General features: G+C 36.2%; 1 protein-coding gene across 2 annotated transcripts in view; it reads right to left on the bottom strand.

The window, feature by feature from the left end:
• SLK (STE20 like kinase) overlaps window positions 1–27957 on the bottom strand; it is a 61752-nt gene that overhangs the window by 4054 nt on the left and 29741 nt on the right. The window contains exons 5-18 of one of the 2 annotated variants that reach the window (XM_001114162.5): window positions 26271–26343; window positions 25931–26125; window positions 25291–25372; window positions 23662–23790; window positions 21695–23053; window positions 19526–19656; window positions 19186–19309; window positions 16672–16851; window positions 14181–14273; window positions 7093–7222; window positions 6485–6609; window positions 5160–5348; window positions 4469–4594; window positions 3351–3464 (exon numbers count right to left, since the gene is read on the bottom strand). In XM_001114162.5, coding sequence (XP_001114162.3) covers window positions 3351–3464; window positions 4469–4594; window positions 5160–5348; window positions 6485–6609; window positions 7093–7222; window positions 14181–14273; window positions 16672–16851; window positions 19186–19309; window positions 19526–19656; window positions 21695–23053; window positions 23662–23790; window positions 25291–25372; window positions 25931–26125; window positions 26271–26343 — 3050 coding nt within the window. The remainder of the gene's footprint in view (window positions 1–3350; window positions 3465–4468; window positions 4595–5159; window positions 5349–6484; window positions 6610–7092; window positions 7223–14180; window positions 14274–16671; window positions 16852–19185; window positions 19310–19525; window positions 19657–21694; window positions 23054–23661; window positions 23791–25290; window positions 25373–25930; window positions 26126–26270; window positions 26344–27957) is intronic. The other variant, XM_001114185.5, reaches the window with a different exon arrangement.

Here is a 27957-nt window from a genome sequence, read left to right as displayed (position 1 = left end):
CTGTCTTTTCTTTCACACTACGCTGTAAGATAAGCTGTTTAAAGGCACAATCTAAACCAGAATCATTCTAACCCCCATAATACAGAGCAAAGGTAAGCGCTTGAGAAATACAAGAGGCACCGTTGTGATGTGAATGTCTGTGCTCCCCAAATCCATATAAAAACCTAATCCCTAATGTGCGGCACTATGCACAGAAGGTGGGACCTCTGAGAGGTGATGAGGTCATGAGGTGGAGCCCTCCAAATGGGTAAGTGCCTTCATGAAGGGCTAAAGAGAGCTGTTATTCTGCCGTGTGAGGACACAGTGAGAAGTCGGCAGTCTGGAACCCTCACCACAGCGTGACCGTGTTGGCACCCTGGTCTCAGACTCCCCAGCCTCCAGTTTATGGCATTTTGTTATAGGTATCAATGACTTTGTGGAGACGTGATTCAGGGATAAGTGGTGCTGTAGAGGTACAAAGCACAGGAAAAGAAGGAAGGATATAGGAGGGGTTCTCAAAAGAGGTGGAACATGAGCTTAGTGCTGAAGGAAAGATAAGAATTTGATAGGCAATATGGGAAAGGCATGCCAGACAGAGCTGAAACACAGCACAAAGGCAGGAAGCTGAGGAGCTGGTGTGAGGACTGGTCATTATACCCAAGGCTGGAACATGGACTGGGAACAAAGTGGCTAGTGGGAGAGGAAGCCAGAAAGGGTGACTGTAACTCAGGTGTGGCACTATGAAGGCTTCACAGTCAAACTGAATCATTAATTTACATTTTACTCTGATGGAACTGAAGATTTCTCAACATCACTATGACAGTGTCAAGAGATGTTCTTGAGGATAAATCCTCTGGTGATGGTAGGCGAGTGGGAAGAAAGGAAAGGGAATTAGAAACTACAAGGCCCATTAGGCCATTCCTGAACAATTTAAGCAAGCACTAGGATAGCAGTGAGAAAGAAAGGAGACATGTTACGAAAAACAGTCCAAATTAATTGGCATCTGATTGAATGAAGGGTGTGACAGAAATGAAAAATAATTCTGGTTTCTAGCGTAGATGTCAGTGAAGAGAACAGGAATGTAGAAAAGAACATCTGGCGGTGAGCAGCCTGCAGCGAGCGGGGAAAGGTGAGACGGAGATGAAGGAAAAGGATGCTGAGTTTGGTTTTCTCTCTACTGAGTTTATAATCCGTAGTCAACATTGACAGGTATGTAGTCATCTGTACAATGTGCCAGGAACTGTTCTAGAAACTGGGTACATATCAATAAACGAAGCGATCATGGCGTGCTTTTAAGGAGTTTATATTCTCAGTCACAAGAGGGGACAAAAAACAAATGGGTCTGGTGGTGATGAATTGTTACAAAGAAAAACAAAGAAAGGAGAGCAGATACAGAACGTCTGAGGTTAAGTATAGGTGCTACTGAGATTCAGTGACCAAAAAAAGGAACCACAAGGCCTAGGTGAAATGAGGAGGAACAGAACATCCTGATGGAAAAAGGGCACTTAGTGCTCAAACTGATAATAAAAACAAGAAACAATAATAGCAATAGCAATCATTCACTGAACCATTACTATAGCTCAGGCACTAGATAACTGCTGTATAAACGACACCAAATAGGTAGGTAGTATATTCTCATTTTACAAATTAGGAAAACTAGGCCTAGAAATGGAAAGTGAGAAAATTAATCAGTAAATGTCAGTGCTGAGATCTGAACCCACATCTGTATGACTTCACAATTCGTGCTCTATACAACCGCTACCATTTAAGTTTTGGAGTTGTCTATATGCAACAGTTGAAGCCATGACTAGCAATAAAATCATCCAGGTAAAGACTGTTCTTTACCAAAGGGGCAAAACTGAGAAATGTCTACATTTCCGGAGACAAAAGGGGATAAAGAACACAGAGAATGAGCAGAGCTGTGTCACAAAAGCCAAGTGAGAGGAGAATTTTAAGAAACAAGACTTTTAATGAGAACAGTTAGATAAGGTCATAGAATTTGATTATTAGCAACTCACTTGTGACCACTGTCAACAAGTTCAACTGGGGTGTTTGAGGCAGATGTTAGGCCGCAAGGAGGTAAAGGAGATTTGTCACCGTTTACAATTCTGTACTTTTTGAATTCTAAACTACATGAATACACTACCTATTCAAAAATTTTAACAATAAATAAAATTTAAATTAAAAAGCCACACTATGGGCCGGGCATGGTGGCTCAGGCCTGTAATCCCAGCACCTCGAGAGGCCGGAGTGGGTGGATCACGCAAGGTTAGGAGTTCGAGACCAGCCTGGCCAACATGGCGAAGCCCCGTCTCTACTGAAAATATAAAAATTAGCCAGGTGTGGTGGTGGATGCCTGTAATCCCAAAAACCTAGGGGGTTGAGGCAGGGGAACTGCTTGAACCCAGGAGGTGGAGGTTGCAGTGAGCCGAGATCGCGCCACTGCACTCTAGCCTGGGCGACAGAGTGAGACTCTGTCTAAACAAACAAACAAAAAGCCACACTATGAACTCATTTAGTCATTTCACTTCCGTTGGCACATAGCTAAATACATATTTCCTTGACTGACTGATTGGATGGATGGAAGAAAGGAATGGTGGAAATGTATAGTAGGCAGGAAGCACCCCCCAAAACAAAGTTTAAGTTTGAGTAGCAATGGGTCAGAGATCATATAGTGATAGCAAAAACTCAGGTGACATGGTTAGCCGGTAAGATCAGGTGAATAGGGTGTCAAGTACAAACAAGGGAAAGGAGGGAGACAGAGAAGACACCATCCCTATTTTACCAGATTTCAAATTTACACAGAATACCAGGGCCTTATAATATGGCTGCGGTTGACCTGTTCAGACTCAGCTGTCATCGCTTCCTTCCTTCCTTTTCTTCCTCCCTAATGACTACACACCGGCACACACCCCCTCTTATACTCTAATGATACAGAACGATCTGCAATTCTCTGTACACTTCCTTTTCACTCATTCTCTTCTCTCTACTCAAATCATCCCATTCCACTCCAATCAGCCCATCCGCTCAGCAAGTTCTTACTCATCCTTCAAGACTCACTTGGCTTGTAAGGCATCTCTTCTTGAAGACCTTCCCTGACTTACCCAGGCAGATTTAAGCTCTCTTCCTCCTCTCTTATACATTCTGTTCCTTTCCCCTGTGTCCTGTACTTACCTCCTTCAGAGCAATGACCCTACCAATTTATAACTGCTTGTCACTAGATTCCAAACCTTCTGGGGACAGAAACTTCGTCTTTTCATCTCTATGCTTTCTGCCCCTGACACTGTACCTGATACACAGTAGGTAACGAGCCAATAGCTGGGTAGACGGACGAGTACACACATACCATTTTAATTAAAGCTTTTATTTACCTTTTTCCTAGGTCTCAATTTCTCTCTCCACTCCTTTAATTCTTGGCTATGTTCCTCATCTAACTCTTTCAGTTTCTGAGTCTCATGCTCAACCAACAAGTGGCATTTTTCATTCTGAAAATAAAGTTGGGATTTTAAAAAATTTCAGATCAACTAAGCAATTTTTCACAAATACAATTACCTTCCAAAATAATAAATTGCTCATCAAATATTATGCTATTACTGAGATTCAAGTTTTTCTCTATAAAAACCAAGGGCCATGAATTAGGAAATGAATCACAGCTTCATTTTTACAAGTTTATAAGCTAGAACTATTACATACCATATAAAAAGAACTTAAAAAGAACTAGCTTGAGCTTTTGTTTTTCCTTTCAAGAAGATCTGCTCATAAAACTGACAATTCAGAAGGCAGCTTGCATACATTTTACCCGTGAGTACAGAATGTGGGATCTGGTACTAACGGGTTGGCCTAATAGATCTATTGCTCTAACAGATCTATTGGCCTATTAGGACAATCTATTAGGATCTGTTCTACTGTAGTAAATAAAGCAAATATATAGATACCCACATTTATACACGACTCCGAAATCTTAAACATTTTAGATGGGCTGTACACTCTATGTAAAGTCCTAAATCAGCCCTCTCTCAAGTAACCTTTAAATTTCCTAGGAGAAAAATTCCCATATATTTAACTTATTGCTTATGTCAAAAACCTAGAAGAAAATAAACTATTCCCTCTAAAAGGAAAAGAAATTTTAAATTTAGAATCTGACAAAAAATTCAGAATATGACAACAAAACTGTCTACATCATTTTGAAACTCTCCATATCTTCACGCAAAATATACTAAAAACCATACTCAATACTGCTTTTGAAAGACTCAATTTCTTAGGTTACAATTTAGCTTCATGTTTACATTAATCATGGTTATATATAATCTACACAAGCACCTATGATACTAAACTGATCTTCATTTGGATCTGTACAGAAACAGAACCTCTCAACCCCAGCATGTTCGTAAGTGAGGTGCAGTTGACTTTGGCTAGCTACCGTTCTCTCAAAAGCAGCCACTTGTGCTGCTGCATCCTATGGGCTTTGCTGTCAGCTTCTGTATCTGACCTGCAGCTGATGCAGTTCGCGGACATTGGCTTCACATTGCAACTGAAGATCCCGCATTTGATTCTCATGTTTTTGATGCTGAGCCATTCTCTCATTTTTCTGCCTCTTTTCTTCTTGTGCAGCAAACTATAAATAAGAAAAAAAGATAAATTATAGTTTAGAAGCATGTGATTTCTATATATTCTGAAGATATAAAGGAATTTAACAAAATAAGGCACAATAAACTGAAACTACAAGTAATAATATGCTGAGACTCAAACCTGGAGCCCACATCACAGCTTCAGGGGGGAGCAGGAACTTCTGATTAAAACCTTGATCCTTCTATCTGCTTAGTGACCTGAGTTAATTTGTGTGTGTGACCGTGACTACAGAAGTATCACAGTGAGGTCATATATCTTGACTTGAAAAGTTGTCCAAGTCATCTCATTCCCAGGGCTGGTCTTAGGACCCGTGTAGCTCAGGAGCTGGTATGGGGTATAGGAGGAAGGGCTTCGCTCTCTGTGACCACCATCCTGGGGAAGACTAATTGGCATATGCCACATATCTATAGCCCCAGACCTCAGAGTTAAAGTGAACATCAACAAGCCTAAGGTGGCTCTAATTGTTTAGAAAGAAAGGAATTTCATAGCACTTCTAATGGTCATTCAAAACTTTAAAACCTAAAAGAGGACAGACTAATTTGCATATTTACCTGTTTAATTTTATCACGGTCCTGATCTGGTGTGGCTGTCGAGTTAATTCTCAAACTTTTCTTAAACATGGCCATTCGAGTCTTGGCTTCACTGCGCTGAATCTTGGGCAGTCTTGCTCTTTCTTGAGTCTGTCTGTTTTTCAATTCCTCAATAAGTCGCTGATTGTAACGCTGCATTTGCTCTGTTTCCTATGAAAGTTTTAAATAGAATCCAGTGACATAGAAACAATAGTCAGTACCGACACACATACTCAAATATGTCATTTTGTTGTTGTTGTTTCCTATAATTACCCCTTTCCTTGTTGCAGTGACCAGCAAAATAGTAGGCACAAAATAACTTGTAAGAAGTTAGGCCACATCTGGTGGCTCACACCTGTAATCCCAGCACTTTGGGAGGCTGACACAGGAGGATCACTTGAGCCTAGGAGTTTGAGACCAGCCTGTGCAACACAGTGAGACCCTGTCTCCACACACAAAATTTTTTTTTAATTAGCAGGGTGTGGTGGTACATGAATGCACTCGGGAGTCTGGGAGGAGGATCCCTTGAACCCAGGAGTTCAAGGTTAAGTGAGCTATGATAGAGTGACACTGCATTCCAGCCCAGGTGACAGAGCAAGACTCTGTCTCAAAAGAATAAAAAGAAAAGAAAGTTATTAGTGATAAGAGTCTTATATTGAAACTCTTTTAATAAGCACAAGGAGTCCATACTTCAAGATACTTTAACCACAAATGGAGCCAAAATAGCTACCTTTGAGAGCCAAGATGAAGATTACAATGTGTAAAACGTCTTTAAGCATTTTAATTAGTTACTTTCCTTATAATCTGTAGAAAAGAAATTTGCAATCATGATCAAGATACAATTAATTACTCCAAACTTCATCCAAGAAATTGTAGGATAAAAGACAGAAAGGAGGCCGGGCGTGGTGGCTCACGCCTGTAATCCCAGCACTTTTGGAGGCCAAGGTGGGCAGATCATGAGGTCAGGAGATCGAGACCATCCTGGCTAACAGTGAAACTCCATCTCAATTAAAAAAATACAAAAAAAATTAGCCAGGTGTGGTGGCGGGCGCCTGTAGTCCCAGCTACTCGGGAGGCTGAGGTAGGAGAATGGCGTGAACCTGGGAGGCGGAGCTTGCAGTGAGCCAAGTTCGTGCCACTGCACTCCAGCCTGGGCGACAGAGTGAGACTCCATCTCAAAAAAAAAAAAAAAAAAAGACAGAAAGGACATCTAAAATTCATTGTCTAAGAAAAGTAAGTTTCAAAACTAAACAGCTTTGCAAATTTTAAAACGAACAAAAAAATGAAGAAATTTTCCTTTCATTAACCTTCTCGTGGCGCTTAAGTAGCTGATGTCTTTGCATGAAATATTGATCTTTAAGCTGCTGTTTGAGCAGCTGGTGTTTTTCTTGTAAGTGTCGTTCTTCGAGCTCCCAAATTGCAGCTTCTCGAGCTAGAAGACAGCAGTTTTCAAAATGTCACTTTGCTCTTTTTACTAATGTACTTTGCTCTTCATTTTAATATTTACATAAAAGTATTCTAAATACACTAACTTGTACACACATATTGACATTCTGAGCTGTAAGTGCAATTTTAACCAACGTAAGGCAATATCTATCACCTCTTTCCATTCTGTTCTAATGTCGTATAAACAGAGAATGTCCTACCCTGAACACCAAAATTCTATTTAATCATCTTAATAAGAAAGAAAAAAAAGTCTAAGCTAATTTGTTAGGGAAAATAAGTACTTTAAATCCCATTCTAACATGAGACCATCAGGTATACTAACAACTATAAGGCATAACGAGTACACGAAATTATTCAGATATATTTCCAGCATCATCAGGGCAAGAAGAAATTTTAAAGGTTATATGTTTAAGTTCACTGCTACTGTCATAAGGAATTCTACATTTTGCAGTATTTTTTAAAAAGTTACCTCTCATGAGCTGTTGCTTGTTATTCAGGCACTCTCTCTCAATATTAGCTAACTCTGCCTTCTGCTGCTGGATGATCTTTTTCAGAGAGCCATCTAATTCTTGCTGTTGTTTCTGAACAAACTCTTGTTCCTATTAAAAAGTTAATTGTCAGTTAACAAGTATCTAATGAACTAAACATCCATTTATCTATATGACTGTATATATTAGTGGTTAACAAGAGTTCCAAACCAAGTTTGCAAAGTTAGCTGGATTTTAAAATCACCAACATTATATAGTACAAATGTATTTAGTCATCCAATTCAATCTAAGAAAAAAGCATTAGAATACATAATATTATAAACTCACTATGAATGATACATACAGAATAAGCATATAGCCCACTCATAATTAAAGTGCCCTATTAGACTAGCATCTTTGAGAGAACAATAAATTTGCAGCTTCTAAAACTGATTACTCATTCCACTATGGTATGACTAAAACAAGGATAAATAAGAAATGCCCTTTAGATGCCGGGTGTGGTGGCTCATGCCTGTAATCCCAGCACTTTGGGAGGCCAACACAGGTGGTTTTCTTGAGGTCAGGGGTTCAAGACCAGCCTGGCCAACGTGGTGAAACCCCATCTCTACTAAGCATACAAAAATTAGCCAGGTATGGTAGCACACGCCTGTAATCCCAGCTACGAGGGAGGCTGAGGCAGGAGAACTGCTTGAATCTAGAGGGCGGAGGTGGCAGTAAGCTGAGATCATGCCACTGCATTCCAACCTGGGTGACAGAGCGAGACTCCATCTCAAAAAAAAAAAAAAAAAAAAAAAGAAAAAGAAAAGAAATGTCCTCTAGGAAGAAAGGCAATTAAGAGCTAATAGGTAGAACAGATACCAGAATTTGGGGAACTAAGGAGGAAGAATTTTAGGAGATAAATTTTAGGAAGAAATACCATGGCTATCCTAACAGAAGAAGATAGTTTCTGTATCTACAGCATGTGCCTAAAAAGAAGAACAATAGTTTGAGAAATTAATGAGAAGTAATGCATTGCTAGAGAAACGCAAACTGGGAATAGGAAAGTGAGTTACATACTATAAATCTATCAAGAAAATGTGTATAATCATAGAATTCATAAACATGTTTGGGATTCACTAATTCATTCAACAAATATTTACTGAGTACACACTATATACCCAAATGCGAAATTTCTGCTTTAGAAAAACATTCTTCGATTATTGTGTAAAAAAAAGAAATGTTAAAGTGACTGATGGTCTTTCTGCTAGAATCATACATTTACAGAAGAAAAGGAGTAACATCCAAATTGAAGAAATGTAAATTTGGATCTGTCCATCCCTCTCTTGGCAGTTACAGCAGGTGGTGACTGACTCAAGGAGTATTCAATCAATTTTCGTGTGGATTTAGAATTTAGAATTGAAGCAGAATTTCACTTGCAATCTCCCTGCTTGCACATCCTTGAGAAGATCAAAACCTAATATGCATTTTGGAACTATTCTTGAGGCCTTAGAGTCTGATGGGATCTGGCTCACTGCCAGGCAGCTCCTCAATGCACAGAGAGTCTCACTCCGCTCCTCAGGATGGCTGCCTTGCTACCATCCTGAATCTCTGGAGGTGACATAGTTCATGCCAGAGAGTGAACTAATTTGGTGTCGTAAATGCTGCTGTCTCATCTGCATCATCATTTGTATTTTAGCATAAATACATACATAGTAGCAGAAAGAAAAGACTAATGAATGCCTCTATAAAATACAACTACCAACTTGGCTACAATCACCTGTAAAACTTTATCATTAAGGCAATTACCATTGAAAACATTTTCAATGAATATTTAAATTCAACTATCTAGAATAAAGGCTTCTGAGTTTTATTTAAAGAAATATGAAATCTCCAAGCCTATCTTTTAAGTTATGACAAAGTTGTTCAAGCTTTTCTTTTCCCTAGTAACTATTTATAACAAAATTGTTTCTCTAATTTCAATTGTAAAATTTCTATATACAAACTTGTTCAATAAACAACGTAACCTGCAAAAATATCAAAGAGTTTTCTTTTGTTGAACATTTTTATCATTGGTTTACATACAGGATTAAAAAAAAATCTGTGTAGACAGAAACAATGGGTCTAAATTAACTAGCATAAATATAAATCTTACATTTAGGCACAAAAAAATTGAACGCAAAAGTAAAGGATGGGGTGAATAAATAATTATGGGAAAATAAAAAAGGTAAATATAAGCCAGTGCCACTAAAACAGTAAATGTAATTTCTCATCTATGCAATTTTCATTCATATTACTGTATTTATGTCTAAATTAAACAAGGTAAGAGTTCAATTCAAAGAAAACCTTTTTTAAGCACTTAGTAAATGGTGGGCACTATATTACTTAGAAGGTTCCTAAAATCAATGAAAGACAGTTCTGCCTTCAAGGAGCTTCCACTCAGTTGGTCCCAAGTATCAACAGTCTTGATCTCAGTCCACATAAAGAGTAGTGGGTCTCTTCCCTTGGTATCACATTTTTAAAAGCTCAAAAGTAAACCACAGAAAACTCAAAGCTGGGAATAAAGGGTTCAGAAACCATGCCTCACAATGACTGCCTGAAAGAACCAGAGAAGTGTTCCTAAAGCAGCTACTCATACAGGGTAAAGAAGAGCTATGACTGTTCTATATACTGAAGCAGGCAGAACTAGCACTGTGTGGCTCCAGAAGTAAGATAGGGATCAACAGGTAAAAATCAAGATAGGCAGATGTAAGTCCAATGCATACAAGTCCTAACAATTAGAATTAGCAAAGAATGCAGCTGCCTTACAGAGCTATAGACTTGAAAAATTAAGCAGAATCTGGATAACTATGTAGTCAGATACTGTATAAAGAATTTTTTATATTAAAGCTAAAAATTATCTGAAAAGGTCCCTTACACACTAATCAATGTATTTCATTACCTCAAAACAAACAACATGTTAATGTTATTACACATTTACTAAATTTCCTAACTTCAAAAACCAAATACAGTAACATTCACAATGGAACTTATAATTAGAAATTACTTCCAGGTACAAAAAGAGCACTCACATTTCAAAAAGATTACACAAACTACATTCACCTTAAAAAAATAAAACAGATGGACTTAATCACTTGGATTAACAAATAAAAGACAACAACAAAAGAACCTAAACTATTAAGGCCAAAAATCATTTTTTAAAGTAAACACATAAATTGTAAAATGAGTGCCCTTTAAAAGTACAAGTTTAAATTTGGATAAACAATTTTATCATATTAATCAGATAACTATAAACATTAAAAATACAACTTTGGGGTCTAGAAAACTGTAAGAAAGGGTTATGATATATTGGGCTATTTGTATAGAATTTGATCATTTTAAATGAAAAGAAAGGCTAAAAATGGTAATGATCAGAAAAGTGATCGTAATTCATAATTTCTCCCCCTCCTTTTAAAAATCAGTGTTTTACTTACTCTCTTAGAAAACTGTAAAAAGAGTCAAACAGCTGCCAATAATAAAAAACAAGTCTAATTTCAGCAGAGGAAAAAAGGAGGGGTTGAAATCAAGCTGTATTCTATCTACTCCTGTTGTATATATCAAACATCACAAACAAAAATTACAGTGTTAAATGAGCTAGTTATTTCCCTATGGAAACTGCAAGAAAGAATACAGCTTGGAATTTTAGACTTAACTTAAAACTACAATAAGGAGAATAGCAACTCACTATTCATTATTGACTACTTGAATAAATGGAAAATAGAGTTAAATGGAATGAAAATCACTATTTTTAATATGGCTTTTCTGACCATATCCATAATTAAAACATCTACATAAACATATATGCAATCAAAATGTCACTTCACACGAAAATAAAAATCTAATCACAGCATTCAATTTCTCACATGTGCAAAGCTTATACTACTGAGAGGATATTTTATTTTCTTGAAAAATATGAACATCCCAAATTAGAATTTGTGGCGGGGTAGACAGAACACTGTGTTAAAAGTGCTCTAGTTCCAGCTCTACTGTTAATCTCTTATGTGACTTGAGGCAGATCACAGTCTTCTGTGCCTCAATTTCTTCATCTGTAAAATGGTTATGTGACTCCATCCCTATATTAGGGTGGTGGCAATGAGAATCAAATGTGAAAATTCTGAAGAATACTGTACTCTAAAGTCAGGTTATTGCTACTATTGTCATTACAAACATTATCATGTATCAATCATCTAGATTTTGGCAAATAAGCCAACAATGAAAAAGCACATGTGAAAAGGCAGGTAAAACAGGAGAAGCCATCCTCCCACAGGCACGTGGGACTTACGTCCTGCATTTGGGCGTTGAAGACTGCACATGATGACAACTGAAAAGACTGAATCATGACCTGAGCAACACCCTGTGGATCAGAATAGAATGCACCTCCCAGGTAAGAATATATCTGAATTACTTTTTGTAAACAAAAAGAATAATTATACAAATGTTCAGTTTCTTGAGGCCTGGAACAAGTCACTTAATAGAGGAACCTCTTTCTCATCTGTAAAATGAAGGATTTGAACTAGATCAGTGGTTTCCAAACTCTAGTGTGTTGCTCTTGTTTTTTAAGCAAGTAGAACCTCCTTTTGTAAAACTCACCCCAAAAATATCCCAGTTTACAAAACAGCAAAAGTGATGCTGCTTGAATTGAAGCAGAAGCAGGGGCTCACAGCCCAGAGTACCTGCCTTCTTAGGGACTCCCAGAGTTGCTTCTCAAAAGTTCCTGTCAGTATAGTTTGAAAACCACTGGACTTAAATGATCAAATATGTTCTAGCTGCATGACTGTATGACCATTACTTACGAATTTTCAAAAAAAGTTTGAAATAGACTGTAAAGTTATAAAGCTTTTGTACCTTCGCTTAAAGCAGTAGACAGAAATACTTTTAAAATCTGTTAGATTATTAAATTCCTCATTAGATTTACTGAAGGAATTTATGATTACTTTCAGCTCTACTCAGAAAATACTGGCCTATTCCCAAAATTATACGAATAATTACCAACAAAGTCTTATTAAAACATAGTATTCATTCAACACTAATTCTCAGTTTCGACTTTAGAATTTGATATATGGCCTTTTGGAATTAATAAAATCTATATTCCTTTACAAGGCAAAAATCATATTATTCTAATCTGGTTTGAAAACCAAATTAACCAAAAGTACATGTGTGGCCAGCAAGGACTTCCTCTTCACTTGGTAACAAGACATGGCCAAGAACCACTGAGTCAAGCTGATGAGAGTTTAAGCTGCAGCACGAGTAGGTAGCTTAAATATGAGAGGCAGTATGGTGCAGTGAATCTGTGTGTGAAACACGTACCCACACTTATCTGGATGAGAATCCTGGCTCTACCATTACCCAGGTGTGTGACCTTTGCAGGGTCACTCAGCCTTCCTGTGCTTTAGTTCCCTCAACTGTAAAATGGGGGTAATAAGACTACCTCAAGGGTAATTAACTCAGATTAAATAAGTTCATACACATAGAGCATTTAGAACAACGCCTGACACATAGTAAATGCTGCGTTTGCTATTAACTACCTTAAACTAGGAATCCCCACACCACGCCAAGACAAAATGTTTCAACAGCTCATGGCAAGAAAAAAACAAAAGCAAACTAAATTTATTCAGACAAGCTAGATTTAAGTTTTAAATTCTAAGATTATATTTTCCTTATTTTTCATGGTGTTAAAAATATTCTCTCCTTTGAAATGATGGTGACAAGTAAATGGCAGTTTTAAAACATCTTTACTTAGCAAAATTAAAAAAAAAAATTTTTAATGGCAGCCCATGTCACAGTCCCCAGTGGTTTTTATTGTTTCTATGTTTCTTTTTATGGGTCTATAAAATCCACAAGTCTAGGAACCACTTGTTAAACCACATAAAACGACATTAAAAAGCTAATCCAAAGGAACAAGTAATACATGATGCACATCTCTTCTTCCTTTCACTGACTTATGTAATGGAAAATTGAGCTCATTTATCCTTGCCTCCAGGCTTAGGATAAATTTAATCAGAAGATTTATCTTCCTTCATATAAAAGACTTATGAGAGATAATTCTAGAAAATTCTGTTAAAAATACTAATTTATCTCATTTTGTAAAGAATTCACCCGGCCAAGGGCGGTGGCTCACGCCTGTAATCCCAGCACTTTAGGAGGCCAAGGTGGGCAGATCACGAGGTCAAGAGATCAAGACCATCCTGACCAACATGGTGAAACCCCGTCTCTACTAAAAATACAAAAAATTAGCTGGGCATGGTGGCGCACGCCTGTAAGTGCCAGCTACTCGGGAAGCTGAGGCAGGAGAATCGCTTGAACCCGGGAGGTGGAGGTTGCAGTGAGCTGAGATCGCACCACTGCACCCAGCCTGGAGACAGAGCGAGACTCCGACTTGGAAAAAAAAAAAAAAAAAAAGAATTCACCCATCTTATGACAAGGCTCAACTTTATCATAACCTAGATCAGGCTGCTTTAAACTATATATATGTAAAAAATAGTCTACTTGTTTAACTGCTTGATTCTGAACCAAAAAGAAAAACAAGGTACTTAATATTTAAAATCTGGTCTTAAAGTTGCGTATGTTGTCACGCTTAAAAGTAATAAATGTTTGAACTACCATTTAAAGTTACCATTTGCTATTTTTCTTCTAACTGAACTTTATAGAAATAATAGCGTTTTAATGGGCATAGTTTTTGTAAGCACAAAGCTTATATACCATCCTCTATTTTTATGTCCTAAAAGTTTTCTATCAAACATGGGCATTACTACTTAAAACTCTAACCTCCCATCAAGATTAAAATCCAATAACAGTGTATTATACATTCATATACTTGTTTATTTCATCTGGAGTCAACTTTCCAAACATTCTACTTAATTTCATATTAGCAACTTAAATGTCACCATTAGTATGAATTTAGTATTAAATAAAGAAGATTCCAGGAGTTTTTGAATGGGGAGAAGTCAACATCATATAATAATAACACTTAAAATTTACCCTTTCAACCATGGTTTATCAAGCTGTGAGAAAATGGTGCTTTCTGTTTTTAGTAGCATTAAGCTGCTGCTGTTACCTGAGCATGCTGGCTTTGTGCAAGCTCCTCTTTCCTGCGTTTCATGAGCTCTTTTCTCAGCTCTTTGGGTGCTTTCTCCACTTCATTTATAACCTACAGTGTATAAGCATGCAGGAGGTGGGGAAATAATACTTTCTCCACAGCAAGCATTTATGAGAGCAGATAAGCTACAAGTCAAATATTAAAGTTGTTAAAAAGTTCCTTTCAACATGCATTAGCATAGGTGTTAGTCTGGTGAAAAAGAATGAAAGAATAGAACATGCATAATCTCAGTGCAGAAAGGGACATTACACCACACAAAGGTTAATTAGTTGCTAAATATCCCTATACATCATTCTCTCTCTTAAAGGTCCAAAGACAATCAGCGAAGAATTACTTGCAGCACTGATGCTGAACTAAAGGGATAAACTCAACTGACCTTGTTGAAAGATCATAAAATTACAAATGTACCTACTGACATAGTTGGAAATATTGAACATAAGGAAAGCTAATGCCATTTATAAAAGTGCAAAATTTCATAATTGGCTTAATCATGATAAAGAAACAATGCTAAATAAAGTTTACTTAATGAGGCCAAAAAGAAAAAAGGAAAGCAAGTCTTAGAACACACAAAGGAGAAATAAATGGATACTAAGGTTTTTCATAAGCACACCATTTTATACATGGTGTGGTAAAAATGAATGTATCTGAATAGGATTAGGATAACATTCCCCTTTGCTGACAAGTTAAGCCAAGCCTGTCAACTTAAAAATTGGTAATATGAGTACTCTTAAAAGTAAGTTTAGTAAGCTATGATTTATTATAGCAGATAAAATATAGAAAGAAGTATATTTCAGAGCTCCTTCTTTTAATCATTTTGAAATCCTAGAAGTATATTCCATCTAACAATAGATCTGTAATCCAACTATGAAAAACAATCATGTGTTTACAAGTAGAAGCACCAAAAGAAACCAGATTCCAAATCACCACATGCTATTGATGGTCCGTGAAAGAGACTGATTTTGATTTAACATCGTGTATTTAAAATTTCCCATCAGTAATCCCTCATGAAACCAAATCACCATTAAAAGGAAGAGACTCGCCAAATGCAAGAAGTTTAGCAATAAGGAAAAAAAATACATAATGTAATTATTTAAAATATGCATATCATGATCTCAAACATGTTCAGCGGCTGAAACCCTCCTACCTCCCAAACAAAAACAATAACTGAGACTTTTATATCTAGGATTAAACCATGTATTTATCTGTAAAATTTTTAAAATTTAACTGATATAAAGAATATCTCAAAAACTATTTGTGAGAAAATTAACATGCAGCCCCAGTAATGTCATACCTAACAGTATATACAGCAATTCTACATAAAACATAAGAAATAGTAATAATAGTGATCTTTAGAAATGGAAGCCACATCAAACAAAATTACATATCATTTCATTCATCTTTATCTAAAGAAATCATAAAATCACTGTATTAATGTTTGACTCTATCCTTTTCAAAGCAAATCCTTAAGATTCAGTAATATGACATTCAATTTTCTTCTCAATTTAAATGTTAAAGTCAATGAATCTGGGTATTTGAGATGTATAACAAAAGTGAAAATGCATTTATTAGTTTGGCTGAGGTTTCTGTTTGTTCCAACCCTAATAAAGTTGATCATAATCATTGCCTCTGGTGTCTTTTATATCATGAAAAGGCAAATTATCTTCCTATACTGAAGATGTTAATAAATCATAAAATTATCTTGGAAAATTACCTACATGTAAAGTTCTTTTAGTTTTAATTTGGGACAAAAAGAGATGCTAATATGTAAACCTTCCTTCTGAAGCAATGACAATCTGTTATACTGCAGACAGATTCTATAACAAAATGAAACAGTTTCAGGAAACAATGAAAAAACTCAATCTAATCAAATGACTTTACAGATATGTTCCACTTCTAGTTCTTCAAAGTACCTCACAATTTGAGGGTTATAGGTAGCATGTCAAATTTCAGGTTATTCAGCTTTTGTTTGGCACAATATCCATGAAAGGCAATGAAGCTAATCAACAAACAAAATTGTTAAAAGTATGAATTAAAGATGACAACTTATAAATAATAAAATGAACTACTGCTGCCACTGGCAAACACAACATAGTAAGTTTTCTAAAAAATACTTTTGTATAAGGACTTAAATGCGTTGCATTAAGGACAATGGTAGACTGGAAAATGGATTAAACTCAATTTGAAGACTTGATTCAAGTTTTAGCTGGACATTTAGGGGTAGTCTGTGAACAGGTCACTAAAACCTCTCTTACTCCAGTTTTCTTGGCAGTAAAATGGGAATAATGACTGACCTTATTACAACTCTATATGACTGCTGAGAAGACCAAATGAAAGAATGAATGAGTGCTATTTAACTATCAAGTATTATTAGTATTCCTAATTCCTTAGATAGTCTTAAAACAATTAAAAAAAAAAGCTTTAGTAATTAAAAACAGTGGTGTACACTTACCTCCTTCTTTCGGTTCTTCAGCATATTCTGAAATTTGGACAACTCTTTCTCTTGTTCTCCTTTAATGCGTTTGGCCTCATCTCGCAAGCGATTTGTGTGCTCTTGTTCCAGGCGTTCGATAGTCTGTTTCTGCTGTTTTTCTAGATTCTCAATTTCCTGGTCATATTGTCGCTTTTTACTCTGTAAAACAATACAGCTCAAGATGATAATTTTTCCATCACTCATATTAACTCGTTATAGTAAAGATGTTTCCTAAGAGAACACAACTAGTATTTAAATTTAGTAATGTGCTATAACCTTTACAATAAAAAGTCAAATGCAGTAAAATATGTTATGAAAATTCTCAAAAAAATGAGTTCATTTTTTTCTAATATGGAAAATTTTTTTCTATTTTATTTATTTATTAGACAGGGTCTCATTCTGTCACCCAGGCTGGAGTGCAGTTGCACAATCACAGTTGACTGCAGCCTCGGCCTCCTGGGCTCAAACAATCCTCCTGCTTCAGCCTCCCAAGTAGCTTGGACTACAGGTGCATGCCATCATGACCAGCTTATCTTTTTATTTATTTATTTATTTTTTTCGGAGAGATGGGGCTATCACTATGTTGCCTAGGTTGGTCTTAAACTTCTGGGCTCAAGTAATCCTCCTGCCTTGGCCTCCCAAAATACTGGTATTACAGGCATGAACCACTGTGCCTGGTCTTTTTTTTTTTTTCTTTTCCTTTTCTGTTTTTTGTTTGTTTTCTTTTCTTTTTGAGACAGGATCTCCCTCTGTCACCCAGGCTGGAGTGCAGTGGCGCAATCTCTGCTCACTACAACCTCTGCCTCCCAGATTCAAATGATTCTCATGCCTCAGCCTCCTGAGTAGATGGAATTACAGGCATGTGACACCCTTCCTAGCTACGTTTTCTGTATTTTTAGTAGAGACAGGGTTTTACCATGTTTGCCAGGCTGGTCTCGAACTCCTGGCCTCAAGTGATCTGCCCACGTCGGCCTCCCAAAGTGCCAGGATTACAGGTGTAAGGCACTGAGCCCGACCCAAAATTTGTTTTCTATTATACTAGTAGAATGTTCAAAGTTTTTAGATTATCCAGAAGAATAGCCAATTGTTGTGAAGTAGTAAAGCAAATTAGAAAAATTTCAATATTTATCCAATAAAATTTTTGATAAATCAAAGGGCTTATTTGAAGTCTACTTTAATAAAATAATACTATTAATAACATCACTATTATTTAATAATAAGATTACTTGTCATTTTCAGATTTACTCTTCCACATTAAGATTCTTACAATAAATATCTTATTCTATTGGAATAGATCTTTTGGAATTATAAATCTATGCTTTCAACAAGACTCCTGTTTATATAATACTCAGTAACACTGTTTTTGAATACAGGTATAGTTACTTATTTGTAATGTATATTTTCTTTTTAAAAAAACTGAAAAGTAAAACATTTTAGAAAGTATGGTGGGGTAGAAATACAGATTTTATAAGGTTTTAGAAAACAATATAAGTACTATAAAAATACTCAATGAGAAAAAAAGTTCATTATTTTCTTAGGAAATCTCAGTTATGATCCAGTTCATGTAATCAACAATGCACAGTTCACACACACAAAAGTTTTTTTTTTTTTTTTGAGACGGAGTCCCGCTCTGTCGCCCAGGATGGAGTGCAGTGGTGCGATCTCGGCTCACTGCAAGCTCCGCCTCCCGGGTTCACGCCATTCTCCTGCCTCAGCCTCCCAAGTAGCTGGGACTACAGGCGCCCGCCACCTCACCTGGCTAATTACACAAAACAATCTTTATCAATTAAAATTACAAGTCAACACAAGGACTATATTCAAAACAGGAGTACTATAACATTTCAAATGATACTTTTTCTAACCTACATTAAGGCAGATAGTCAACATAAATTACAAAAATTTATATTACATTATTAATTCCTTTTCCAACTTTGGACACAAGGCAAAAACTGAAGGACTCAGTGACAGCTACCTGGGACTAGTAAGCACTATTTCCTCTAGCAGCAGGAAAGAGAGATGTGCAGGCTTAACTGTAGAAGCCAGAGAATAAAGCACATTTTTAAAAAGCCCCTGAGGAGTCCTACTGCTCAGCTAGGTTTGAAGGCAACTGCTCTAAACTGGCTTAAAATCTTGGATTCCAAATCTGAAAGATCGAATTAGAGCACTGAAAAATTATCCAGCAATAGGCAAATCTAGGAACGTTGTTCACTGACTTCATGATTTTAAGTTTTCATGAGAGAAAAATAAAACATCACAACATAAACAGCTTGAGGTAGACTAGGACAGAAAATCCTTTCAAGAAAAAAGAATAAATCAATAAAAGGCATCCAGAACACCAAAACGATAAAAATGCCAGAAATAAATCACAAAGCTAGAGAAATCTGGCAATCAGAGAACAAGTTCTGTAACCTGTGTTTTTTTTTTTTTTTTAAATGCACTAAATGTCATTATTAACACAAAAGGGTATAAAATGGTATAAAAATCAGACTTTACCATCATTTCCTGCTCAAAGCGCCGGAAAATTTGTTCTCGTTGTTGCTGTAGTTTGCTATTGAGCTGTTGTTGGGCTCTTTGCTCTTCTTTCTGAAGAAATCTTAATTCCCGAAGTTCCTGACGTCTGACAAAATTTAATGGTGATGACAGAGAAGACAGCAAAAATTACACCTCTGAAATACTTTTTTTAAGCTCTAAAAATTGTCTTTCAAGTGCAACAATAGTAAAAGAATAATAAAAAATTAGCCAGTAATTTACCTTTGTTTCTCTATTCTTCTGACTTTTCAGAGACTGAAAAGAAGTCACAAACCAGTTTTTATTACGTTGTTTCTCTACTCACCTAAGAAACCGCAATTCTTCAGTTTTGGAATCACTATCTGTAACTATCTTTGATGTTGTTACACTCACTTCTACACCATCAACAATAAATTTGCGTGTTTTCTTCAATGTTTTCTTTTGTCTTCTTGTTTCCTGAGAGAGATTTTATTTTAGTTAAGCTTTGTACAGGGAATACTGGAGATAGGAAACATTTTCTTCTTCTTTTAACATTTCTTTCTTTCTTAAGACAAAACAACTGAACAGCCAGGCAGACTACACATAGAAAGTATAAATATAAAGCAACAGACTCATCTGTGGAACCAGTTATAACACCTTAAATGTCATCTGACTTACACATGTCTTCACAGATGAAATCAAATTTTTTCAAAGCATGCATTTTCATCATGTTCACATATAGCTTTTATGACACATTATAATTAGGCACAAGTGATCATGAGCAATTCACATAATCAGTAGAACTTTCATATGTTCTCTTTTTTTCATCTTTTCACTTTGTAGTTTCTCAGATATCTCTGCTTTTTCACTGACAAAACAATTAAAAATGAGTTTGTGGGGCTCATCTCTTAAAAAAATCTAGATTGACAGGTCTGGGGGTAGCTGGAAATCTATTTTTTTGAAAAAGCTCTCCAGTAATTTTTAAACACTGCCAGCACTGGGAATCAAAATCTACTTAATCAGTAACAATAATACCAACAGCCCCCTCCTCCATCTCAAGGCCAGAGATACATGTATGATTTTAGGGTTACTACAAAGACAGTGCCTCCACTGCATCCCAAAAGTACCAGACTTGGCTGCTAGCTATGGCCTAAAATTCTTTATCAAGACTAAACTCTTCATTTCTCAATTGGTATCCAAAAACATTTAAATGCAAACAGAAATAACAGACATATAAGACTCCTACAAATACATTTTGGTAAACAAATTAAGTGTTCAGGGCAGATACTTACTGGGTTTTGATATAGAAGAAAGAGTTAGAAGGCAGAAGGAGCAAAAATGGAATGTGAAAATACTAAACTCAAAATGCATCCGATTTTTAAATATTTTCTCTTTAAATATTTCTCTTCTCTCTTTAAATATTTCTCTTTGGCACCTTCCAATCACCTTTCTGCATCCTCTCCTCTTACTGTTCTCTTCCCCAGGGTTCCAGGATCCTCTTCTTCCTGAGTCCAGGACTACAGTATCCTGCCCAGGACTCCTCTAAAATCTAAAGATGGCACACTCCAAAAAATACACCTACCTACACCTTAACCTCCAAACTTCACATTTCTTCAGCTCCTACTAAAAGTTCAATAATTAATATATCCTTCATTCTTATACAAGTTATTTGCATTTTAAAAAGAGGCTATTAAGTCAGTGAATGAATTTCAGAGTGGTGGTTACTTCAGTCAGTGAAAGAAAGTAAACTGAAAAAAGAAGAATACATGTAACCATTTGGGGCAGATGGGCAGACTGATCACTCATGCCCTGGAGATCCATCTAAGTCAGTTTTCCTAGGTTGTTCCTGCTTTTCTGTCTTCTCTTCTGCTACTATCAACCCAGAGGGTCAAAGAAGTATTTTCCAAGGGGTGGCCCATGGATCACCTGCATCAGAATTCTGTGGGATCTTTTGTTACAAATACTGATTCTTGGGACCCATTCCAGACTTCTACATAGCCCCTAGTAACTCCTAATCACACTAAGATTTGAGAATTACACTCAAAGCTCCACATGTTCTGGGCTGTAGTGTTTGTTTTGTTTTCCCCACAATGGTTCTCATGGCAGTAGCAATATCTGTGACTGCATGGGCCAATGGTAAATCAAGGATTGTTTATACCCTAAATGTGCTTAAAAAGAGATCATTCTTTCAATTTCTAATTCTCTCATATATTGTTAACTCTTGCTAATGTTGCATCTAGATATGTCCAATAAAAGAACCTAATCACACCAAGCAACCATATTATACTGTTTATCTGCATCAGATTTGCAAAAATAGGTAGATCCTACCACAAAATTTAAAGATTACATCCAGAATCTCCTTAGTTCTTTAACTGCTTTCATAGGCTGTAAGAATTTATATGGTTAATACTACATTGATTTAATGCTGTTTTATTTTCAAGACATCAATTTCACATAAACTCTGAATTGAGAAAATGACAAAGGAAATTCCAAACAATGACTCATGCACACTTACTTGTAAAGATATTGATCCACTGTCTTTAGTTTTACTTAGGAAGCTAGAGATGGATAAATTCAAGTCAATGCTGCTAGTATCAGCAGTGGAACCAGTGCCTGAATCAGTATCATTTTCCTTTGGATTCTCAGATTCTGGTGGCAGAATAGTTTCAGTTTTTGATAAAGAACCTATTTCTTCTTTATTTTCTCCACCGTCAGAGTTGATATTAATACTGGGTATTAGAATGGGCTGAGGTTCACTGGGCTGTGAAACTGCAGTGACTTGAGGCTCTGTTTTAATTGACACTGGAATTTCTTTTTTCTCTTTATCTATCTGAGTAGTGACTTTAGAAGCATCCTGGACTTCACTTACTAAAGCCTTTTGGTCAGTATCAGCTACCACACTTCTGACCTCCATTTCTTCAGTGACACTTGACTCAGTAATTGCTTCAACTTCAGTTGTTCCTGGTTCCTCACTGATGTCCATTATGTTCTCTGAACTGTTTATTACCTGTTCCTTATTTTTACCTTCTTCTATTTCATTCATTTCAACTATTTCTTTAATAGGAACTTCCTTAGTACCACCAGCCTCAGGACCCACCATAGGCTTATCAATTAATTTCTGGCCTACTTCGACCACTTCTTTCCCATCATTACTCTGCGTATCCTCAGCACTCTCTTCATCTGCTTTCTGAGCCACATCTGCTGCCTCATATGTTCCTATCACATCACTTATATTGCTGATCACATCTTTTTGAGTTTTGTCGTCTTCCCCCAATTTCTCTTGGGTGTCTTCCTTTGGAAGCCCAACTTCACTATCAATTGCCTGAATATTTGCCTCTTTTTCTCCAGTCTCTTGAGAAACTAAATCTACTGTTGGCAAAATAGTATCTTTAATTTCTTCAGATTTTGTAAGCCTATTTTCAAACATCTGTTGCTTTTCCTGATCCTTTTCTTCCTCAGATTTCAGATTATGTCCAATATCTGTTTCTAAGGTTATCATTATATTATTCTCTTTTCCTTCACTGACTGAATTAATGTCCACAGTTTCTTGGTCTTCTGTGTCAGGCAGATTTTCAAGCTTGGGCCTCTTCTCCTCTCTCTCATTCTCCTTGATTACTGCTGTTCTGTCATAGAGTTCAGTCATTGCTTCTAACTGATCATCAGTAACATGTTCACTAACATCCTCCACAGCCTTTTCAGGTTCATCAGTGGTGGGTTTTTCATTAAGAATTTTGCTGTTGAGTTTATCTTCAGAGTTATTACGTTCTGTTTTTTCTGAGACAGATTCCAAAATACAAGCATTTTGTGAAAGTTTATCTTCTTCAGAGCTGGCAATACTAAGGTCAGAAGATGCACGTTTACTTGCAGGTATTGGCTAAAAAAGATTTAATATATTTTTAGTGTTAAAACATGACCCTAAGAGTGACCAAAATAATGTTTACAGACATACAATGATTTAAGATCTTTATTCAGTGAATGTTGCTGAATTTAAAGAATTAACAATTCTTCTCATAAGAAATATAACAAAAATGGGCCAGGCGCAGTGTCGCACACCTGTAATCCCAGCACTTTGGGAGACTGAGGAGAGCGGATCACTTGAGGTCAGAAGTTCGAGACTAGCCCAGCCAACATGGTGAAACCCCATCTCTACTAAAAATACAAAACTTAGCTGGACATGGTGGCACACGCCTGTAGTCCCAGCTACTCAGGAGGCTGAGGCAAGAGAATCACTTGAAACCGGGAGGCAGCAGTTGTGGTGACCACTGCACTCCAACCTGGGTGACACAGCGAGGCTCCATCTCAAAAAAAAAAAAAGGAAATGTAACAAAAATGTGCAGCAAGGAGAAACCTTGCTACTAATCTTCAGGTCTAAATTTAAAGATTTTGTATTGCCACCCATCAATCCTTACATACAGGTACAACTACACCTCAAAACCCAACTCTAAAAATTAACTAAATGAAATTTCTTTCCTAAATACTGACCAGAGAATTTTCTGTTTCCTCCTCTTCATCTTCCTCTTTGCCATCTTCAACTTCTTCTGTTACTTCAGCCTTTGCCTCTGCAATCAATTCTCGGATGGGTTTGTTGGAATCAACAGTAACAAAAGGATGCTGTTGAACATTAAAAACAGCATACTCAACAACTGGAATACTACTAAACTAAGTTTCAAACACACACAACACACATTCTTATGTGGTAAAATTACGAACATGTGGGCGGGAAAACGACAGACAACTTCAGATAATGCTACATCTGAGAAAGAAAGAGGGGAGGGGGCTTGAGCAAAAGCAGGGACTGCCTAGAACTGGATCTGTACATTTTTAAGAATCTGAAGCAAATTTGTCAAAAATGATAAGAATTGTTATATCTGGGTAGTAGGTACATGTACCTTCTGTATGTTTGAAAATTTCATTATCAAAAATTTTAACTGAAATTTAAAGCAAACTTCAGGTCACTAAATTATTACTTCCTTTTTTTTTTTTTTTTTTTTGAGACAGAGTCTCACTGTATCACTCAGGCTAGAGTACGGTGGCACGATTTTGGCTGACTGCAATCTCCATCTTCCAGGTTCAAGCAATTATCCTGCCTCAGCCTCCCAAGTAGGTAAGATTACAGGCATGCACTACCAAGCCCAGCTGATTTTTGTATTTTTAGTAGAGACAGGGTTTCACTATATTGGCCAGGCTGGTCTGGAACTCGTGACCTCAGGTGATCCACCCGCCTCAGCCTCCCAAAGTGCTGGGATTACAGGCATGAGCCACTAAACCCGGCCTCATTATTACTTCTTAAAAAGTATCCACCTCTATAAAGCCTATCAAAGCCTCAAAATTATAAAAATCTTCAGAGTTCTGTTAAAAGTATTTACAAACACCTGTATTCTTGACATGGTTCTAAAATTCTTGAGACTAAGAAGACATTTTATTCATCTTTGTATACTCAACATTTAACAGTGTCTGTCACAGACTCAGGGCTTCAAGTGTGGGGTAACAAAATAATAGAAAGTGTGTTTCAGGGGTATACTTGCTGCACACAACAAAGCAATTTTTTTCCTGCTTTATTCCCCCAGATAAATAGGTCAACCTAAAACACTATGATGGAGTTACATAATAACTCAACCTAACAGCAACTGCCTCAAGATTTGTCATTTTATTTGCCCACCTATAAAATTAATTGACAAATTTTTATTTAATATGTTACAAGTAGTCCTTCTATAAAGCAAAATTAAATTTACCCAACCACTTTAGCAACATTTTTTTTTAAGTCAACAATATTTACTATTTACCCTCACTGTAAGACATTTTTTAATTAATTAGTTCACGGCCCCTGTCCCCAAGGAGCTTGCTTTCTAGTAATTGGAGAGACGTAATGGCAATAACTACCAAAATGAAAAGAACAATTAAACTGAATCAAAAAAGCACAGGCGGAATAACGTTTAAGCTAAATGCCTGTTGGTAACAGCAGCGTTTATTTTGTAAAGCAAATGCTAACTACTGCCATTTTGACTCTCCACAGGAAAACTTAAGTGGAAAGAAAGCACACTCAATATGAAATTATATTCTTACAGAGATGTTAAAATAATTATATTATTTGCTGTTGTCATACTCTTTTACCTGTAGTAGCTGAGAGGTAGTCCACCTAGCATCCACATTCTTTTCTAAGCATTTCTTTAGAAAGTCCTTAAAACTTGAAGACCTTTAAAATAAATTTTAACAGTAACATTCTATTTTACTTTCTTGTTAATCAAATCAAACAAAACTCTTTGATAAGTTATGCTTAAGTTTCATTATGTATGTAATAGCATTAATTCAACATTTAAAAAACTAGTTAATGAGACTATTAAGATTTTATAAAACTTACTCATTTGTAAACACATGTTAGACATATATGTAAGTAGGTACATAATCACTGAGACATAGCCATATACTCACAAGTATGCCAAAAAGCACAAAATTTCTAATAAATTTCACAAATATAGATCAATCTATATGCCTCACTTCCTCATAGTACAGAAAATACCTTTCTCATGCAAAACTCAAATCACTCATATTTTCAGATATATGGGAAAAGTGAGCTCGAAGATTTTTAATGGTCCTTAAGAGAAATATACCAAAAATCACTTTTCTAATTCATATAATCTTCGTACCATGTACCCAATTTTAAATACTCTTGGAAAATTATGAGAATGCAACATCAGGTTTTGCTTCCTAATATCGTTTGTTTCTTATTAAGCTTTTTAAATAATATTTTTACCATCTTGATGGCTGTGCTAATGTAGGTGGTTCAGATTTTGCTATTTTTAGCAGCACTCGCATTGGATTTAATTCATGATGAGGTGGTTCTATCTCAGCCATTTCTATTAAAGTGATACCGAGGGACCAAACATCAGCTTTGTAGTCATAGGGTCTGTCCTTAGATGTTTCACACATGACTACTTCAGGAGCCATCCTATGAAGACAGATAATTAAAAGTTAACATGTTTAATAACAGTGATTGCAAACCACACGGTATAATCAATTATGTGGAAAAATTAATGAGTTATTATAACTGCTGACATGACTAATACTATAAATTCATAAAACTGAATACATACCAATATGGTGTACCAATAAAGGAATCTCTTCTTTGAATTGTCCTCGTGTTTTTAGCTGATACTCCAAAATCCGCTTGAAATAATCACACAAAAGCATTAATGAGAACTTTTAAGCATTGTTCATTGTATTCAATGGGGAGAAAAAAGCATTTTAAGTCTTTAATAAGGCCAATCTTATAATAAAAAGTAAAACAGAAAGAAAAAAATGTCTCTCCCATCTTAATCTTGACCATCTCTTTCTATCATCCCCCCAAAAAACCTGCTAAAGATCCCATTATCAATACATTTAATACCACCATGTCTTCAGATGACAAATCCTTCAAAATTGAAAATAAAAAATGGTAACTCTAAAAGCAGACCAGTCTATCCACTTCAAAACAAATGCCAACTAGTGCTATGTGGCACAATGAAATTAAGAGTCATTAACATTTTTTCTATAGTGTGAAAAATAGAAATTAAACTAAAGCAACCTTTATGACAGTGTATGTCTTGCTAACTTCCTCATAAAATGATATTGCCAAGAAAAAACTGGGAACCTTATGTTTTCTGATTTAAATTATACAGAACAGTAACATTACAGCTTTTTCAGTTATTAATCTCACCTTTTCAGCTTGGAGTTCAGACAACATTAATAGCAACATAAAATTGCTATTGTTGCATAATTTATCTCATGCCATAAATGCACAAATTTTTAAGTTTCACATTGGACGCCACAATTCTCAAAGTTGAATACCAAAAATTCAGTATTTGATGCTCATGCCTAGCACAGAGTATACACTCAATAAATGGTAGCTACTATTAGCCATATTCACAATTCTAACCTTTGTTGTTTTTGTTGCAGAACTCTTAAAGGTCATGCAATTCTGCCTGAATTACTTTTATCTATTATATGGTTCTTAGGGATAAGATTGTTCTATATATCTGTGTTGCAGAAATGGAAGGTTCTTTGGATGTATTTGTAAATTAATAAAACAGAAATTACAAATATTTTAATTGTCAACTAACTAAATATTATTTAGAATTCCTAAACCTTCAGTATATTTATTTTTAAGGTACACATTATTTTACATAAGTTTGTCCCTATATTCAAATAAAATTTCAATATATTTACAAAAAGAAATGCCCCCAAAATTGATCAAAACTGTAACATCCTATTTCAAATTAAGCTAGGAGACTTTTAAAAATGATGAAAAACAGGCCGGGCATGGTGGTGCATGCCCGTAATCTCAGCACTTTGGGAGGCCAAGGCGGGCAGATCACGAGGTCAGGAGATCGAGACCATCCTGGCTAACACGGTGATACCCCGTCTCTACTAAAAAAATACAAAAAAATTAGCCGGGCGTGGTGGCGGGCGCCTGTAGTCCCAGCTACTCGGGAGGCTGAGGCAGGACAATGGCATGAACCCGGGAGGCGGAGCTTGCAGTGAGCCAAGATTGCACCACTGCACTCCAGTCTGGGCGACAGACCAAGACTCCGTTTCAAAAAAAAAAAAAAATGATGAAACAAAAGAGCCATGTAAATCAGAATTAGAAAAATTCTGAAAGGTGACAGAACTCAAGAAAAAAATTTTAAATTAAGAAAAAAATCACTTTAGAAACAAAGGCTAAACTAGGGAAAGCAAGAGCAAATAATACAACAAATTCATACCCATTACCACTTCACACCCAGTAGGATGGCTATTATTTTT

This window comes from Macaca mulatta, chromosome 9 (assembly GCF_049350105.2).
Source record: "Macaca mulatta isolate MMU2019108-1 chromosome 9, T2T-MMU8v2.0, whole genome shotgun sequence".
Classification (NCBI taxonomy): domain Eukaryota; kingdom Metazoa; phylum Chordata; class Mammalia; order Primates; family Cercopithecidae; genus Macaca; species Macaca mulatta.
Note: the sequence above shows the minus strand (reverse complement) of the source record. Positions and strands in the feature narration are given on the sequence as shown.